Below are 16209 nucleotides of genomic sequence, written 5' to 3' on the forward strand. Positions count from 1 at the left end.
ACAAGTTATATTCCATCAAGAGAAGCATTGGCAGGGTGATGTGTGGTCTGAAAAAATTAAGTCATAAAGAAAAGACTTGGTTCAGCTGAGCTTATGAAAGAGAAGACATGGTGTAAGGTTGGGATTAGAGAGGCTAAGAGGAAGAAGTGAGAGAACACAAGCTAGCTGTTTTCCAATATTTAGAGAATTATGCTATAGAAAAAGTATACTTGTTTTGTGTTGTTCCAGAGGATTGAGTGGAAGTTACATGGAGACAAATTTCTGCTCAACATATAAAAGAAATTACTAATAAAAGAAATAAGTGTTTGCCGAATTGAATCAAATTAAACGAGAGCTATCCAACAATGGAATGGAATCCCTTCACTATAGATATTTATGCAGAGGCTGGATTACTGTATATCAAGGATGTTATTTAAAAAAAAAAAGTCCTACAATGTATCGGAAGCTAGACAAGATGGATGCTAAAATCCTTTCCAACTCTTAGATTCTGTGATCCTAGGATCACAGCTAATATGAATCAAGATGGAGATAACATGGAAAGATATGAACTTGGCAGTAATATAGTTATAAGGATTCAGAACTATTTGAATGACTGAAATGAAAGAGGCTAATTAATGAGTTGAAGTGAACTTGTAGGAAATCTTTGAAGGAGGTACTCAAAAAGTTATCCTTACCCCAGGGATTTCTATCAATGATGTAGAGAAAGGCCTAGATAACATGGTTATCAAATTTGCTGATGATCCAATCTGAGAGTAAAAGCTAACATATCTGATTACAGAATCAGGATCCTAAAAAGATCTCAATGAGCTAGAATGGTGAGCTTTAAAGTACCACTGTTGGGTTAAAAAAAATCAGCCTCATTATTACAAGATACAAAAGGTATGGCTAGACTGAAGTTTGTATGAGGCAGATCTGGGGGAAGAGGGTTGTAGACTGCAAGTTCAAAATGGCAACACGATGGCCAAAAAAAAAATTTAATCTTAGTCTGCATTAATACTGGTCAGTTACCTCAATATGTCTGAAAAGTTACCTCATGCTCTTCTTGTGGATGAGGCAGAAAACTGTGAATTACATAATAGCACAGCCCAATGACTTAAAAACTTATGAGTGGGCAAACTCAAGGAGTAGCCATTGGTGACTCCTTGGAAGTGGAACGTTTGGAAGGAGGTTTCCATGGAAGTGTCCCCCCAGGGAACTGGGTTTGGTACTATGCTCTTCAATACTTTTATCAAAAAGTTCAACAAAGATATAGGGAGTGTCCTTATCAAATATGTAGATGAAACAAATTTAGGAGCAGCATCTAACACTTTGGATGGCAGAAGCAAGATCCAAAAGCATCTTGACAGGCCAGCAATCTGAATCAAAGCAGATGAAATTAAATATGGATAAATGTAAAGTCTTGTTCTTGGGTTCAGGAAATTTACTTCATAAATACAAGATGTGAAAGGAATGTTTAAATTATAGATTATCTGAAAAAAGTGCTAGGGGCTTTAGTTGCAAGTTCAATTTAAGTCAAAATAAGTCAACAATGTGATATTGTAACCAAAGAAAATGATACCATCTTGGGCTATACATTAAGGGAAGTATGGCTTCCAGGAATCAGGAAGAGATAGTCCCACTATGCTCTTACTTGATCAAACCATGTCTGGGCTATTGAGTTCAGTCCTGAGCTAGTTAGGCAGCTTATGCTCCAAAATAGATAGACTGCTGGTGCTGGAGTCAGGAACACTTGAGTTCACATCCAGTCTCAGATACTTATTAGCTGTGTGGCCCTGGGGAAGTCATTTAATCTCTCTCTGCCTCAGTCTTCCCACCTATAAAATGGGGGTGTTAATAATCTATTTCCTAAGGCTGTTGTGAGGACCAAATGAAATAAAGTGTATAAACTGCTTTGCAAACCTTAAGGTGCTATATAAATGTAGCTATTGTCATCATCCTCATCTTCATTAGCACCACAGTTTATGAAGGACACTGATAGCTGGAAATTATCTAAACAAGGACAACCAAAATGGTGAGAGGCTTCAAGTCTATGACGTATGAAGACTGATTGAAGGATGTGGGAATAGAGTGAGCCTCGGGAAGAGAAATTCAAGGAGATATATGAGAGCTGTTTTCAAATACTTGAAAGGTCATCATGCAGAGGAGGGCAGAATCAGAAACAATCTGCAGAAGCTGCACAGAGGTAAATTTAGGCTCGAGGATTAAACTTCCTAATAATTAGAGTGATCCAAAAGTTAGAGATTTCCTCAGTAGATGAAGTAAAGAGTTGTTCTAGATGATTTTTGAAATCTGAAATTCTGCGACTATAGTTCTGAGATCAACCCTTCAGAGAATGTCCACTTTGCAGACTGAAGAGAGATGAAAATTAAAAGGAGGGGAGATGGAATTCTGGAGGATGGTAATGGAAAGAAGTTATGGTTTAGGAAATATAAAGGAAAAATAAAAAGAAATGAGATTTTTTTAATCTAAAGCAGTCTTTGGCCATTATAATTATCATACCTGAAGTGGTTTGTGATAGTCTCTATTGAGAACAAAATAGGAATAGTAGGAATAATAGGGGTTATATAAGGACACACCCTTCTTCATGGAAGGGTGTTATATTGGCTATTGCAGAAATAGGTTGGATTTGCAAGATACACTCACTGGAAGCTGGTTATTTCATCCGAGGTATTATGACTGCATTTCTAGTAGCTGTTATCTGGTAACAGTAGTGCCAATCAAGGAAACATAAGCCTCCGATTTTCAGCCAGCTACCCTTAGGTGTAGATAACTGAGAAGTAAGAGATTAATTCAGATGATGCAGGCACTTGATTTGCACTGGTTAAATTACATCTGGAATATTGTGTCCAGTTCTGGGTACCCTACTTTAAGAAGGACAAGGGCATTGACAAACTAAATTTCACCCAGAAGAGAGCAATTAAAATAGTAAGGAATCTTAGTTATCTTAGGACTGACTGGTACAGTGAGAAGAAGTGTTGATTTGGAATTATAAAACCTTAGATCTAATCCCAGTCTTAATGATTCACTGATTCTGTGGCAGCGAGGTGGCACAGTGGATAGAGCACTGGGCTTGGAATCAGGAAGATTCATCAAATCTGGCCTCAGATACTTACTAGCTGTGTAACCTGGGCAAGTCACTTAACCCTGTTTGTTTCACTTTCCTCATCTGCAAAATGAACTGGAGAAGGAAATGGCAACTCGCTTAACTCTGTTTGCCTCAGTTTCCTCATCTGTAAAATGAGCTAGAGAAGGAAATGACAAGTCACTTAAGCCTGTTTGCCTCAGTTTCCTCATCTGTAAAATGAGCTAGAGAAGGAAATGACAAACCACTCCAGTATCTTTGCCAAGAAAACCCCAAATGGGGTCATGAAGAGTCAGACACGACTGAAAAAGACTGAACAAAGACAGCAACAACAACAAAAAGTGTTGTTGGGGCCTTGGCCAAGCTGTTCAATTTCTCTGGCACTTATTTATTTATTTGTAAAATGAGGAGGTGACTAGATGTTCTCTAAATTCTCTCCCAGGTCTAAAACCTATAAATTTGAAGGTTTCACAGGAGAAGAGAAGAGTTAGAGGGCCCACATTTGCCATCTTCAAATACTTAAAGGGCCATGATGCGGAAGTAGATATTTTGTGGGGGCAGGCACTAGCATCTGGAGGATCAGGAGAGGGTCCACATAGGAAGTGGCGCTTGAGCTGCATTTTGAAGGAAACTAGGGATGCCAAGAGGCGGAGGTGAGGCTTCCTGACCAATGGAGCTGTCCCAAAATGGAACAGGTTGCCTCACGAAATATTGAGCTGCCTAGCACTGTACGTATAAACAGACAGAGGTTGGGTGATAATATAGATTACTGCATTGAGTAGGAGGTTGGAGTAGGTGACCACTAAAGTCTTTTTCAACTCTCAGGCCTTGTGATTCAATGAGACTGCTCAGTGCAAAGTCTGTAATCAAGCCATATTACGTCTGAGCTGTCTCCCCAAACTACCATTCTAGAAGCCCTCTGATGAAAGGAAAGGATCTTAATTTGAAATGACTTATTTTTAGTAAACCCATGCTAGATCCTAGTAAATTCTGCTTTTCTTCCTAAGTTTTCACTAACCTTTCTGTTTGATAACCCACCATAACATTTTGTTGGGGTTCAACATCATGGTTATTGGAGTGGGGTCATATTTTTCTCATTTTTAAAAGTCTGGAAAATGTGTTCATTTCCAGCATGGTGCTGAGTCATTTTTCAGTCATGTCCAACTCTTTGTGACCTCAGTTGGGGTTTTCTTTGTGGAGATACAGGAGTGGTTTGCCATTGCTTTCTCCAGCTCATTTTACAGATGAGGAAACCGAGGTAAGCAGGGTTAAGAGACCTGCCCAGGGTCATATAGCTAGTAAGTGTTTGAGGCCAGATTTGAACTCAGGAAGATGAGTCTTCCTGACTCCAGGCCCAGTGCTCTATCCATTGTGTCACCTAGCTGCCCCGTTTCCAACATGATAATTTCCACATTCTCTCTATCTGGGGATCTACTGAGTCTGGATACCTCTCCCCGCTTTTTGACGTTATCTGCATCCCATAGCTTGTTGATCTTTCCTTTTCAAGTCTTGGGCCACATGAGCTGATTTCCAGGCTTGCTATTTTCTTCATTTCAACATCATAGAATCACTGACTTGGGACAGAACCTCAGAGGGCGTCTAGTCAAACCATGAACCCCTGCTACAATAGTCTGAAAGGCACTCATTCATTTCCTGTTTGAAGACCTTCAGAGAGATGGAACACTGCCTCTCGAGTTCACTTATTATATCTGGGGAGTATTCTAATTGTTAGAGATCCTTATATTGAGCCAAAATCTGCTTCCCTTTACTTTGCCATCTATTGGTCTTAATTCTGTCTTCCTGAATGAGGTAGAATAAGTCTAACCCCTCTTATTACACAAAAAACCTTCAATTGAAGACAGCTGTTATTTCCTCATCCTCCCTGCCCTGTCTTCCTTCCTTTAAGCTAAAAATGTCTAGCTTCTTCACCAGTCTTCATTTGATAGTATGTTTAGTGACACATGGGAGGGTATAAGGATTACATTTGTAGCATTCACTGTAATTATACACTTGTAGTTACCATGGATTACCATAAGATGGAGTTTACACGTCTTCTTGTATTTTTCCCAAGTGAGCCGCCCAGGCCTCTTGAGAAGCCAAATTCGCCCGTGGCATCTGAAGGGAGTAGATTAAAGTGTGTAGTTTCCCCCAAACCCTATAAAACTCAGAGCCATTAATTTCTGACCTGTGAGGGACTCGTGGTCAGGGATTTTTATTGCTTCACAGCAAGCTGACGAGTTTGAAAAAAGATGATGCAAAATAGTTCAAGCATCAGCAGCAGCTATTGCTCAGGCAGGCATAGGAAACAATTTTTTTTCCCGACAGTGTCAACCATCCTGCCAATCCCTGCCACCCCTACAGAGATTCTGAATTTGGTGAACAAAAAGCAATTGCTCCTTATAGAGGACGGATTTTTATCAGGGACAGTGGTCTCACACGGCCTCCTCAAATAAGATCCTTTAGAGAGCCTCCTGCTCCTCCAATGCATGAAGTCGCTGCCTTGGAAGGCCGTCTGGTATAATGGATGGATCTGGAGTTAGGAAGACCAAATTCCTCCTTAGACACCTCTCTGAGCTACTGAATAGCACCTACTTCACCAGGTTGTTGTGAGGATAAATAAGGTTCTGCGTACAAAGTACTTTGAAAACTCTACTATTAGCTATCCTTGTACTTTGCTTCTCTACAGAATCCCTCTCCCCCCACCCCCAACACACAGCTTTCATCCCCATGACCTGTAGGACTGCATTCTCAAAGGTCACCAAGTATCCCTTCCTTTCCAGTAACCAGTAGCTCCACTCAGAGGCATTACTCTCTTGAACCTCTCAGGCATTTGATACTTTGGACTGCTGACTCATTATTAAATCTCTTCTCTCTGAGCTTTTCTTGCATTCTTGCATCCTCTCCATTTATTGCTCTCACCCCTCTCTGATTCTTGTTCCTCCCCCACATCATGACCATGGGCAACTCCAGGCCTCAGTCCTCCTCCACCCTCAGCTCTGTTCTTATTTCCAGAAATCTGGCCTTCTGCACACTAAGCCTTTGCTTCAGCTTTCTGCTCCTCCTGTCTTGTCAGCCAGTCCCTTTAAAGGACACCTTGGGATTTTATTTTATTGGTTGCTAAACCCCAAAGAACATAGAGACAAGTAGGTTGCATCTCCCTGTGACCTCACTTTCCAATCAGGATCTGGTTACCAGAGAGACTAAGTTACTAGCATATGGTGCTTCTATTCTTTCTCCTGATACTCCTCCAGGCTTCCCACCCTCTGCCTAAAAAAAAAAAAAAAAAGAAAGAAAGGAAGGAAGAAAAAGTGCTACTTGATATGGAAAGGATTTATTTAGCTAAGCTCATCATTTTGTAACATCTACCTACTTCTGTAAAGGTTTTTTTTTTCCTCCCAAAGTTCCCTGTTGATCATTTTAAGAACATTTTGGACAGAAGTGATTGCTGGATCGTTTTTGCCTTTTTTTAAGTGTTTCCTCACAAAGGACACATACCACTGGACCGGATTATTGTGAATGTCCATGAAAACTTTACCCTCTTTAGTATGTGTACTATCTTCCAAGAGCTGAGAGAGTTGAGGTGCTTCTGGTTTGGAGATAGCAGTATTTGAGCTCTCTTTCAACCCTCTGATCCTCCTTCCTATTGATAGAGGAAGCCATTCTGGAAATAAAACCTCCTTCAGCCTAGATTTAGATCTACCATTAACACAGAGGAACATGCCCACTGTTTCCAAAAGATACTTAGTGTGTACAAAAACAAAGGTCTCTTACATGGAACCACTTTATGGCTCCCATATCTATCTCATGTGATAGAGCCTACTATGGCTACCATGAACCCTAGTATGTATTGTCTACAAGATTATATCATAGATGCCTAGAGAACTGGGAAGAGAAAAGAACTAGGAAGAGAAAGACCACTGGGGCCCATAGAGGGACAGAGCTTGAAACCAGAAAAGTGGCCATTGGGCTTGAAAATGAGCCTTTAAAAATATGACTGATGTGGAATGAATGTCTTGGAATGTAGTGAAGGCATGCACACTTTTTATAGCCTTGAATTGACAGTAATGGGTTTCCCATTGGCCTTTGGAGCTAAGGGGAAATACAATGGGTATTAATTTTTCTGTGCCCTAGCCCTGGCCATTAAAGTGCTGAGCATTTGTCTGTCAAGCTCTACTTGTATTTATGTTTACCCACAGGACGAAGTTTGGCTTGTTTTGGAGTTTTTGTTTGTCACTTTTGCTTCCCTCCCTCAGGTATTTCTTTACTAGCGTGGCCTCCGCTGTGCTTGGTATCATCCTCCTTATTATTTTGCTACTGCACGTCTTCATCCAGTACTTTGTGAACCCAGAGAAACTTCGCACAGACCTCCAGTTTGAAAGTACGTTATTCAATGCTCTTTCGGAATTGCATTTAAACAGGGTGATTTCATGTTATGCTTTTAAATACTTTGGCTATTATATCTGTAAACTTTCCAGTTTACTTTCCAGTAAACATTTGCAGGTAATAGGTGGGGATTGGTTAGCCTACTTTCTCCTTCCTTTAATGGGAGGGAGGTTCTTGGATCTTTATCTGTAGCACAAACTCAGCCTAGGCTGATAGGTAGCTCACCATTTCCTGAAAAGTTTGGTTGCAACATGATGGCTACCATGTTAAAAATGTATGGCATGGCAGTCATGTGGTACTAGTTTTTATAAGATGCCCTGTATTGTGAATCCTGGATATTACAGGTAGGGGTTTTGCTGTGGCCTTGCCCTGGAGGCGTTGCATTCTCTGTAAGAATCAGGCCCAGCTAGTCAAGCGTGACCCGAATGGAGAAATGTTGAAAGGGAGTATGTCCCAGGGGCCAGGATGTGCTGGCTATTCTAGGTCAACTATATGCACACCATGAACTACGTAAGCCCTTACTGAGACTTTACTATATATAGCTAATCTCTGAGCAATCACAGAAGCTTCCACCAGTTAGGCAGCAATTTTATTCATTTGTCAGGGGCTACTCAGGAGGATCTAGGAATGACTTGGAGGCTCTTGCTGTGCACACACACGTACATACATACACACACACATACAAACGCACACACTTCCTTATTCTACTAGAATTTTATTACAAGACACTTCTCTGTAATACAGAATAAGACAGACTCAACTTGGACCCTATCCAAAGGATTCATTACCAAAATTAAGACCTGTAACATCACCAAGACACAGATTATCAAGGACAGAATTCTTTCAAGGGCATTTGCCTCAAGTGATGACAAGGTCGTGGAAAATTCAGCAGAAAGTAGGATTTGCTCCTATCTACCCTAAGTCAGCTGCAGCCCTATCAGGGCAGAGAAAGGGAAGGAAATGAGCATTTTAATGCACCCACCATGGGGAAAGCACTGTGCTCAACATTTATGCAAATATTATCTTGTTTGATCCTCTAACATCCAGGATTCACAATAAGGGTCATCTTTCAAAAACTAGCACCCCATGGCCTTGAGGTCAGGCACCCCTAACCTGGTAACCATACTGCCACCAAACCTTTTAGGAAATGGCAAGCCACCTATCAGCCTAGGCTGTGTTTCTGCCACAGATAAAGACTCAATACGGGCAAATACCATCAGCAGGAAAGAATAATTAGAAATTAATTAGGATCCTCTTTAAATTTCCAGCCTCAAAACTGATCACATTCATTAAGATGTTTGCATTTCCTAAAGGAATTAATGCCCAGGAGTAAAAGATAATGTGTTTGAATTTATATAAATATGTCATTAAAATTTCACATATTTTGTTGCAAGAATTCAGGATCTGTTAACCTCTCCTGTATTTATATCTCCAATCAAAGGATAAGGTTTTACTTAAGCTAAAAAAAAATTATCCAGAAGCTGTGTGACACAGTAGACAGAGAGCCAAGAAGAACTGGGTTCAAGTCCCAGAGTGACCACTTAAGTCATTCAACTGCTCAGTCCTGGAGGCAATGCTCCAAAATTCAAAGTTGCTTTGCAATGGTGGACCTGCATGGGTAGTAGGAGGTTTTTCATTCAGAGCTCCATGTACCAGTTAAATCACAGATCCAGAGCAACAAATGATTATACTTCCCCCAAAAAAGGATATGCCTCAAACCTGAATTTATGATTTCATAATTTCTTTGATGTAAACTTTAGCTGCTATTCATAAGCCTAACATTGACCCGTAAAACAGACACTGATAGAGCAAAAATAGCCCATAGAGTTAATTATGACTACTATTACTAACAATAGCTAGCATTTTTATATCGCTTTAAGGTTTGCAAAGCACTTTACAAATATTATCTCATTTGATCTTTACAGCAATCCTGGAAGGTAGGTGATATTATTATCCCTATTTTACAGATGAGGAAACTGAGGCAAACAGAGGTCACAAAGCTAGTCAGTGGTTGAGGCAGGATCTGAACTCAGGTTTTCTTGACTCTAGGTCCACCATTGTATCCATCCACTGCACCACAAAGTTCAGTCTAAAAAGTCATGGGACGATCTGCTTTCATTGGTTTGAGACCTCTGGACCTCTATTTCCACATCACTACCTATTCCTTTTCTTTTCCCAGTATTGCCATATAGTCTCTTTAGTGATGGATGATCTTCGGGCCACATAGAATTTTTGCGTATGTTCTTTCCCATGGCTAGCAATGCAGTCAGAATCAGCTACTTTTATCTATAACCAATGATTTGATTATAAATGAACTATATACCAAGAACCAGTTTTATTGTTCAGTGACTCCTTTACTTTAGCACTGGATATGTACCATATTCTGTGTTTCCAGTCTTCTCTCATACTACTCCCCTACACATCTTCAATGCTCTGGTCAAATTATGCTGCTCAGCATTTTCTAAACTTCATTTTCCTGACTTTGAGTCTTTGCTCATGCCTAAGATGTAGTCCTTACTTGACTATTGAAAGTCTATCTGTCCTCCAAAGCTCAGTTCAAATGTCATTTTCTCCATGAAGTTTTACCTAGTCCTCTTCCCAACCCTCCTCCACCCCCACCCCCGCCAAGCCCAACTAGAAGTGATATCCCTACCTTTTGGGTTCTCCTAGTATGTATACCTCTCTTATGCAATAATAATTTTATTATTCATGTACATGTCTTATCTCCCCTGTTAGACTCTAAGTTCCATTAAAGCAGAGACCATGCTCCCAGCCCTTAGTTTTTTTTCCAATTTTTGAAACATTTTTATTTAAAGTTTTGAGTTCCAAATTCTATACCTCCTTCCTTCCCCTTCCCTCTCCCCTCCCTGAGATGGTTAGCAATCAGAAACAGATTACACATGGGCAATACAAGGAGACTCAAATAAAAGAAAAATAATGAAAAAAAAGAAAAAGAAAAATAGTATATTTTGGTCTGTATTCGATCAGTATCAGTTCTTTCTCTGGAGGTGGATAGTATGCTTCATCATTAGTCCTTTGGGATTGTCTTAGATCATTGTATTGCTGAGAATAGCTAAGTCATTCACAGTTTTCATCAAACAATAGTGCTGTTACTTGTGTACAATGTTCTCCTGGTTCTGTTCACTTCACTATGCATCAGTTCATGTAAGTCTTCACAAGTTTTTCTGAAATCATTCTGTTTGTCATTCATATAGCACAATAATATTCCTTTTTAATCACATACCACAGCTTGTTTAGCCATTCCCCAACTGATGGGCATCCCTTCAATTTCTGCTTCTTAGCCACCACTGAAACACCTAGCCCTTAGTTTTGCAGATAACAGGTACTTGAGAATTGTTTGTTTTATTAAAATATTAGGGCATTAATGTACTGTAAGAATGAAGAAGGATTTTTTAAAGACACTTATAGGAGATTATGATACAATGGAAAACATGCTTACTGGACTGGGAATCAAGAGTCTAATTTTGGCTCTGCAAAATGAGCTGTGCAACTATGAGAGAATCACTTAATTTCTTTGGTCCCCAGTTACTCCCTTGTAGAATTAATAGGTTAGATTAGCTACTTTCTGAGATCCTTTCCACTCCTAAAATTCTTTGAATCTTTGATGTAAAGATAACATGAGAAATATATCCTGTGCTTGGAAAGGAAGTCAAAAGGCATGTAAAATACACTAAATTAAACTAGTAGGAAATAGAAAAGAAGTAAATAGAATTTTCTAGGACCTTTGGGTTGGTTCTCAAAACCAACTTCAAATCCTGTCTTCTGACACCTACTACTGATATAACTTTTGGCAAGTCACTTACCCTCTCTGGACTGAAGTTTCCTCCAACCCAATGAGGGGTTGCACTATATGACCTCTGAGGTCCCTTTTAGCTCCTGATCTATGAACCTGTGATTCATCATCTTTTTCACTTGTCCTGAATTCCATGTAGGAAACTATGGTTACTGCCCTTAGTACCCGTGGCCTGACTGCCAAAGGCCAAAGGACTTTTATGGCCCGTGAAAATGGCAGAAACAGGACTTATCTCTCCATTCACAGCCTTTCTCCTTTTTCCCTCCTACCCCATCCATAGTCATCTGTTTATCTTCTTCCTCAATAAGGCTCTGGGCACCTAGGAGTAGTAATAAGTATTTCGTCTTTAATTCTTCCTTATGAAGAACATTCTGTTTTCTCATAAGAACCTAACAATTGGAAGGGTAATTTTTTTTTTGCTTAATATCATGAGTACACTCATATTCTAGTAAAGAAAAAAAAGTAATACTCATGAGGCTTTTGTTACTATTTACAAATACCTGTCAATACCTGCCTTATATTTCTGCATCACCACAAGGTAGACAAGATAATGGCAGCTTTTTTTTTCCTGGAAGAAAACCTCCTTTATCTATGCTCAGGACTTTTTTTTTAAGTAAGGTGCTGCTTTCTTTTTCAGTCAGAAAGATGTGAAGAGTTCTCCAAAGAAACAGAGCTTCCCCTATGGTTTTCCCTCATTCACTTTTCTGACATTTGTTGTTGTTGTCTGATTCAGTTTTGGGTGGGTTGAGTTGTTTCTGTTTGTTTGATTTTTTGAATGTTTTATTCTGTGCTCTTTGCATTGGTGTCACCTTGATACAATGATAACTTACATTTACTTAGCATTTTACATTTATAAAACACTTTCTTGTTCAATATTTTGTACCATAGGACCATGTATTTAGAGCTGGAAGGGACCTCAGAGGCCATCTAGTCCTATCCCTTCATTTAACAGATGAGCAACCGGGGTGCATAGAGGGTAAATGACTTAACCAAGGTCACACAAATGGCAAGGAGTAAGCACAGGATTTGAACGTGGAACCTTTGCCTCCAAATCCAGTGCTCATTCCATCATATTATCATGCTTCTCAACTATGACACAACAAGATATTTCTCCAGTTCTCTTACTCAGTGTCCATGAGCCCCCAGGGATTGACAGGAATATGACTTCCACTATCTCTATGAAGAATTCAAGCTTTCAATTAAGCAGTGGAAAGTGTTCCACAGTAGCAAACCCTTTCTTGATTTTTTGAGGCTGTTTGGTTATTTATTTTGCCCTTTTTTCCATGCCAGCTTTTTTTCCGTGATTTTGTCTATTAGATATTGAATACTGAATCTAACAGTTACTCTTAAGGTCCACTTGACTTTTCTCATCCTTATTATTTGTCTTGCTGTCATAATTCATAAAGTGAAATTTAGTATTTGATTTTCCTCTTGTTTTTCTAGTCCATCAGCAAAGACAAAGGGAGAAAAATGTTTCAGGAAAAAGACCCAGTTTTAACACGAGTTTAGTTCAACTGGGCTCATCAACTAGGCCTGTTATTTCTCCCTCCTCAAGTCTTCCTAGAGTCCTTTGACTGGATCCCTCCATTGCTCTCACTAAATTTTATATTACTTCATACTTATTTGTGCACATGCTATGTGGCTCCCTTCCTTGTTAGATTGTAAGCTCCTTTGGGGGCAGGGATTGGATCACGTGTCACCTTTGTTTTCCCAGTTCCTGGCACAGTGCCTTGCCCAGACTAAGTTCTTAATCATACTTGTTTGTTAAACTGAATCAGATTAGAAAAAAAAAGTCCTGCTGTTACCATGAAGTGACTAATGAGGACTAAGGGTATCCAAAATGAATGTGCCACCCTCCTGGACTGCCTTCGACTCTAGGACAGGGCTTCTCAGTATTTTTTATGTCATGGAGCCATTTATCAGTCTGGTGAAGCCTCTGGGTCCTTTCTGAAATTAACATTTTTAAATGCATAAGATAAAATACATAAGATTACAAAAGAAACAAATTATATTGAAATAGTTATGCAAAATAAAGTTTTTAAAGTTTACTGGTAAGAACCCGTACCCTACCAAGAAGCAGATGAACAGTGAAAGCAATTTAATTGCAGTGAAGTGATGTTTCTAAGTAGCTTTAAGACTATATCCTCTGACCTGATATGTGACAGGGTAATCTTAACTTCATCCACTCTTTGGCAGCTCCAAAGGGAAGAGGACCTTGACAGGACATTAGCCTTCCCTAGCTCGTGTAGGCTGATTCCAAATGTGTTTCTCTACCACCAAACCCACTGCTTCTCTCTTTGTCCCAGCAGTTTATCTCCTTCATAGAAATAATACAAGGCTGCATTTAATCCTAGAACAAAGCCTATTTATCAGTGCATAACAGTTCTGAAATTCATAGGCCCTTGAAAGAAGAGTAAGAGATGTATATTCAGATGTTTCTCACCAGAGAGGTTTGTTACTGAAACAGTATCTCCAAAAGAACAGTACCAGCAATTTTTCTTCATTCTTTAATAAAAATACTATACTTTGTACTATACTATACTTTGTTTCATTCCCTGATATGCCCCTCCCACTTCTCTTGCATAGAAAGCAATTTCAGTGTCTTTGAATGCAAAAAGGAAGAGTGCATAGATAAAACTAACTTCTTAAAAAATATTACAAGGCTATTTCTATTTTGTGACCTATTATTCCTGAGATGCAAGGAACTTGATTTGAAACACCTATATAGCAGGCAGTAGGGGTGGGGAAAGGACTTTTAAATCCTTCTTGCAAGTTATGTGAAGAGAGCACCCATAGATGCAACTAGACACTAAAAAAGTCTAGATGACCAAGCTTGAAGACTAACTGACCTACTGGATAACAGACAGGTCCAAGATCCAAAACGATCTCAACATCCTAGAACAATGGACTAAAGCTAAGGGGAAATTTAATAAAAGTAAATATAAATGCCTACACTTGGATTTTTTAAAATCACTTTTCCAAGCATAAGACATGTGGTTAGATAATAGTTCGAGTGAAAAAGATCTGGACATCCTAGTGGACTTCAAACTCCAAAGCCAACAGAGTGACATAGCCAGACAAACCCCCAAAGACTAAAGAGACATTCTCATACTGTCTGTTTCAGTATTCTTAACAACTTAGTTCTACAAAGGTTATAGGAAGCCATTCTTCCATTTTTGCTCTAGATTGCCCTACACACACACACACACACACACACACACACACACACTTCCATTATGTTCATATACTATAATTTGTTTAGCCATTCTCCAGTCATTTGGTACATATTTTATCTCTACGTTGAATTGTTTTATTTTCTTATCACAAATAAGGCTTCAATGAAGTTTTTTTTGGTTTTTGGTTTTCTTTTTTTAACATCTGAGCCCTTCCTTGCTATCAATAACCTCCTTGGAAAACAGTCCCAGTGGTAGAATCCCTGTGTTAAAGGGCATAAGCAATTTAGTAACTTTTCTTGCCTAATTTGAAAGTATTTTCCAGAACAGTTGAACCAATTCACAGCCCCATCGACAAGTGATTGTTTTCCCACCCAATTCATTTTTAAAGCTGTTTCTATTGACTCTTCATCTTAACGAAGTAACCACACTGATTTCTTATGGGAGTAAGAGGAATGGGTTATAAAACAAAGCTTTTTGTGGTTTCTTTTGACATTTTTAAGGAGAGATATACTGTCAAAAATTGGTTCTCTGCTCTCACACAAACAGAAACATTTTGAGCTATGCTATGTCAATCAAAAATGCTTCTGGAGTGCCTGTTTGGTTCAAGGCACTGTGTACATTGGTGGGGATGGGGATACACAGAAGTAGAAGGCATGGTTTCTACTTTAAAGCAGATTACAATCTATTTTGGTGGTTTCCCACATTATTACACACAGAGCTTTAAACAAACTGACATGAGGAAAGTTCAGCTAATTCACAAGAAACTGTACATAGAAGACATGGTAGCTGCTTCCAAGTATTTGAAGGGCTTTCATGAGGAAAAGGATCAGACTTGCTCTGGATGGCTCCAGAGAGCAGAACCAGGAGCAAGGGGTAAGCAGATTTAAGTATTCAGTGGAAAGAGCATGATATGTGAAGTCAAAGAGGCTGGATTGGAAAATCCTGTTCAGGCACTTACTACTTCCCTAATCTTAGGTAAATCCCTCCACCTCTCCAAACCTCATTATCTTCATTTGTCAAAGGATGGGACTGGACTAGGTGATCTAGAGTTCTTTCAAGCTAAATCTAAACCCTATGATCTCATGATGCTGTAAATTGTAGAGTCTGATTTTACCTTTATAAAAGGATAAATTTTCTAACCATTAGGAGGACTAACCATAAGTTGAATGGGCTGCCTTAGTGGACTCCCTATCACTTGAAGTCTTCAGCTGATCAATCAATCAATAAACATTTATTAAGCACCTATTGGTCCTAAGCACTGGCAATACAAAAAGAGGCAAAAGACAGCCCCTACCCTCAAGGAGTTTACACTCTAATGGGAGAAATAACATGCAAACTATATATGTGTGTGGGTGGGTGTGTGTACACAAATAGTTATACCTATATGTATATATATCTATTTTTATATTTATATATACATATTCACATATGTGTATGATAAATAGGGAATAACTAGCAGATAGAAGACAATAGAATTAAGAAGAGAAGGGATTTTAGTTAGGACTTAAAGGAAGCTAGAGAAATTACTGGGAGTTGTCAGAGATGTTGTAGAAAAAATTCCTCTTTAGGTACAGGACTGAAAAATAGGACCTCAGGTTTCTTCTAACTCAGATTCTATGAATGTCCTTTGGAAATTCCACTTTCCCTCCAACTTACAACAGGCTGTTTAGCTACAGCTAAGGAATATAAGGGCAATGTCCCATCTCTGACAGAGTCAAGAAGCATTAATTAGTCTCTCTTTGTATGCCAGACAC

General features: G+C 39.2%; 1 protein-coding gene across 1 annotated transcript in view; it reads left to right on the forward strand.

The window, feature by feature from the left end:
* The window catches only part of LOC118838424 (palmitoyltransferase ZDHHC11-like), a 124457-nt gene that overhangs the window by 43998 nt on the left and 64250 nt on the right, over positions 1 to 16209 (forward strand). The window contains exon 5 of the mRNA XM_036745723.1: positions 7336 to 7460. Coding sequence (XP_036601618.1) covers positions 7336 to 7460 — 125 coding nt within the window. The remainder of the gene's footprint in view (positions 1 to 7335; positions 7461 to 16209) is intronic.

This window comes from Trichosurus vulpecula, chromosome 1 (assembly GCF_011100635.1).
Source record: "Trichosurus vulpecula isolate mTriVul1 chromosome 1, mTriVul1.pri, whole genome shotgun sequence".
Classification (NCBI taxonomy): Eukaryota; Metazoa; Chordata; class Mammalia; order Diprotodontia; family Phalangeridae; genus Trichosurus; species Trichosurus vulpecula.